This window comes from Neopelma chrysocephalum, unplaced genomic scaffold (assembly GCF_003984885.1).
Source record: "Neopelma chrysocephalum unplaced genomic scaffold, ASM398488v2 Primary Assembly neopelma1_95286, whole genome shotgun sequence".
NCBI classification, from domain to species: Eukaryota; Metazoa; Chordata; class Aves; order Passeriformes; family Pipridae; genus Neopelma; species Neopelma chrysocephalum.
In genome coordinates this window covers 1-2,201 of record NW_020923966.1, presented here as the reverse complement: position 1 = coordinate 2,201, position 2,201 = coordinate 1, and the positions used below count along the sequence as shown (strand labels likewise).

At 62.9% G+C, this 2,201-nt stretch overlaps 1 protein-coding gene across 1 annotated transcript; it reads left to right on the top strand.

Annotated features, from left to right (window-relative positions):
* Nucleotides 1-866: 866 nt before the first annotated feature.
* On the top strand, nt 867-2,197 carry LOC113980812 (neuroblast differentiation-associated protein AHNAK-like; the record flags this gene model as incomplete). Its single annotated transcript, XM_027708028.1, has 3 exons — nt 867-976; nt 1,075-1,228; nt 2,073-2,197. Coding segments are annotated over exons 2-3 (279 nt in total), but the record flags the coding sequence as incomplete, so codon positions are not given.
* Between the last annotated feature and the right edge of the window lie 4 nt (nt 2,198-2,201).

Sequence of the window (2,201 nt, the reverse complement as noted above, 5' to 3'; positions counted from 1 at the left end):
CCAGGGGTCCCATCCCACCTTTCCCGGTTTGTGGAGTTGGAAAACACCCCCTGGGTGGTTTGGGGGTTGTTTGGGGGCGGGGAAATAACAACAACCCTCCCCCCCCTTCCCAAAATTCCCCCTAAATCCCCTTTGGGACTGGTGGGAATGGGACAATCTGGGAGGTGGTTTTGGGGGGTCCCGGCGAGACCTGGGCAGCGACGGCTCCAACCCCAAACCAGGCAGAGATCCCAAACCTCTCCCTAAATTCCCGGTGGGATTGAGGAACCGGGACTGGAACAAGGTGGGTTTTCCCAGTGACCTCCTGGGGCAGGGCCTGCCCCACATTCCCAAGTCCTGGATCCTCAAGGATTGGATTCATCCCGCCCTTTCCCTTTGTGACTGCAACGGGAGAAGGGTTTCATCCTGATTTCTGTCTCATCCCAGCCCGAAATTCCCTAAAAAAGAGAAATCCCCTCAAAACATCCATAGGTGCCCGAGGAGCTGACCCTGGGGGGGGGGTTCAGCGCCCGAGGTGACGCAGGTGACAGGGGACAGGTGACATTCCAACGCCAGCCCCAGGTGACGGGACAGTTGATATTCCAACGCCAGCCCCGCTCTGTCCTTCCTTCCCAACTGCCCAGCCCTGGAATTCCTTTAATTCCCACAAACCAGCAGAAACGTGGATTCCCGGGCAGGTGAAGCTGCTCCTGGGGCCGAGCTGGTCCAGAAGGACCTTCAGGGCAGGGGGACATGGGGACAGCGAGTCCTTGTCCCCGGAGCTCCCGGCTCACACCGCGGAGCCGGAGCCGGATCCGTCCCATCCGGAGGTTTTGGGGGAAGGAAGAGGGATCCTGGGGGGAAGAGCTGGAGCTTCACGACCCCCCTGCTGTCCCCTCCAGGCTGGGAAGGTGACACAGGAACCGCCGCGAGGTCCGACGGGGCGAGGGCAGAGGATTCCTGGGGCGGATCCGGGCGGGACCTTCCTCCCGACAAGGTCAGTGGGGCCATTCCCGGGGCTCTCCCTCCTCCTCCTCCTCCCTGACCCCTCTGTGGTGTCCCTGCCCCTCACCCCATCCCTGATGCCGCCTGCAGATGGAGAAGGAGGAGGAGACGCGGGAGATCCTGCTGCCCAACTGGCAGGGCAGCGGCTCCCACGGCATCACCATCGACCAGACCGACGACGGCGTCTTCGTCAAGCGCGTCCAGCAGAACTCCCCCGCCGCCCGCATGGGCGTCGTCAAGGAAGGTGGGACCCGGGGGGAGGTCTGGGGGGGACAAACTGAGGGGTTTGGGGCTGTTTGATCCCTCCTGGTGGCGCAGGGGCTCCTCCACGAGGGTTTTGGGGGGAAAAACGGGGGCTTTGGGGTTATTTGGCCCGTCCTGGTGGCACCTTGGGTGGTTCCTCTTCTGTCCTTGTGGGTGATGACCCCACTGTCACTCGTGGTGGGGTCAGGGGCTCCTCCCTGAGGGTTTTGAGGTGAAAAACAGGATCTTTGGGGTTGTTGACTCATCCTGGTGGCACCTTGGGTTTTTCCTCCTCCACCTCCTGGGCGCTGACCCCACAGCCACTCTCGGGGGGGGGGGACAAGAGGGCTCCTCCCTCCCTCTTCCCCTCCAAAATCTCTCATCTACATCTCCACAGGGTGGGGACCGGGATGGTGGCACCGTGCCAGGGGAGTTCTGGGGGGAAAAAACGGGATATTTTGGGGCTGTTTGATCCATCCTGGTGGCACCTCAAGCACCACCCCCGGTGGGGATGAGGGGGCTCCTCCCTGAGGGTTTTTGGATTAAAAATGGGGTCTTTGGGGTTGTTGATCCATCCTGGTGGCACCTCAGGCGCTTCCTCCTCCGCCCTCATGGGCACTGACCCCATGGTGACTCCCAATGGGGACAAGGGGGCTCCTCCCTGAGGGTTTTGGGGTTAAAAATGGGGTCTTTGGGGTTGTTGACCCATCCTGGTGGCACCTCAGGTGCTTCCTCCTCCACCCTCCTGGGCGCTGACCCCACGGCCACTCCCGGTGGGGATGAGGGGTCTCCTCCCTCCCTCCCTCCCTCCCTCTCTCCCCTCCTGACCCTCCCCGTGCCCGCAGGGGATCAGATCGTGAGCGCCACCGTCTACTTCGACAACCTGCAGTCAGGGGAGGTGGCCCAGCTGCTGCAGACCATGGGCCACCACACCGTGGGACTGCGGCTGCAGCGCCGGGGCGACCGCTCCCCCC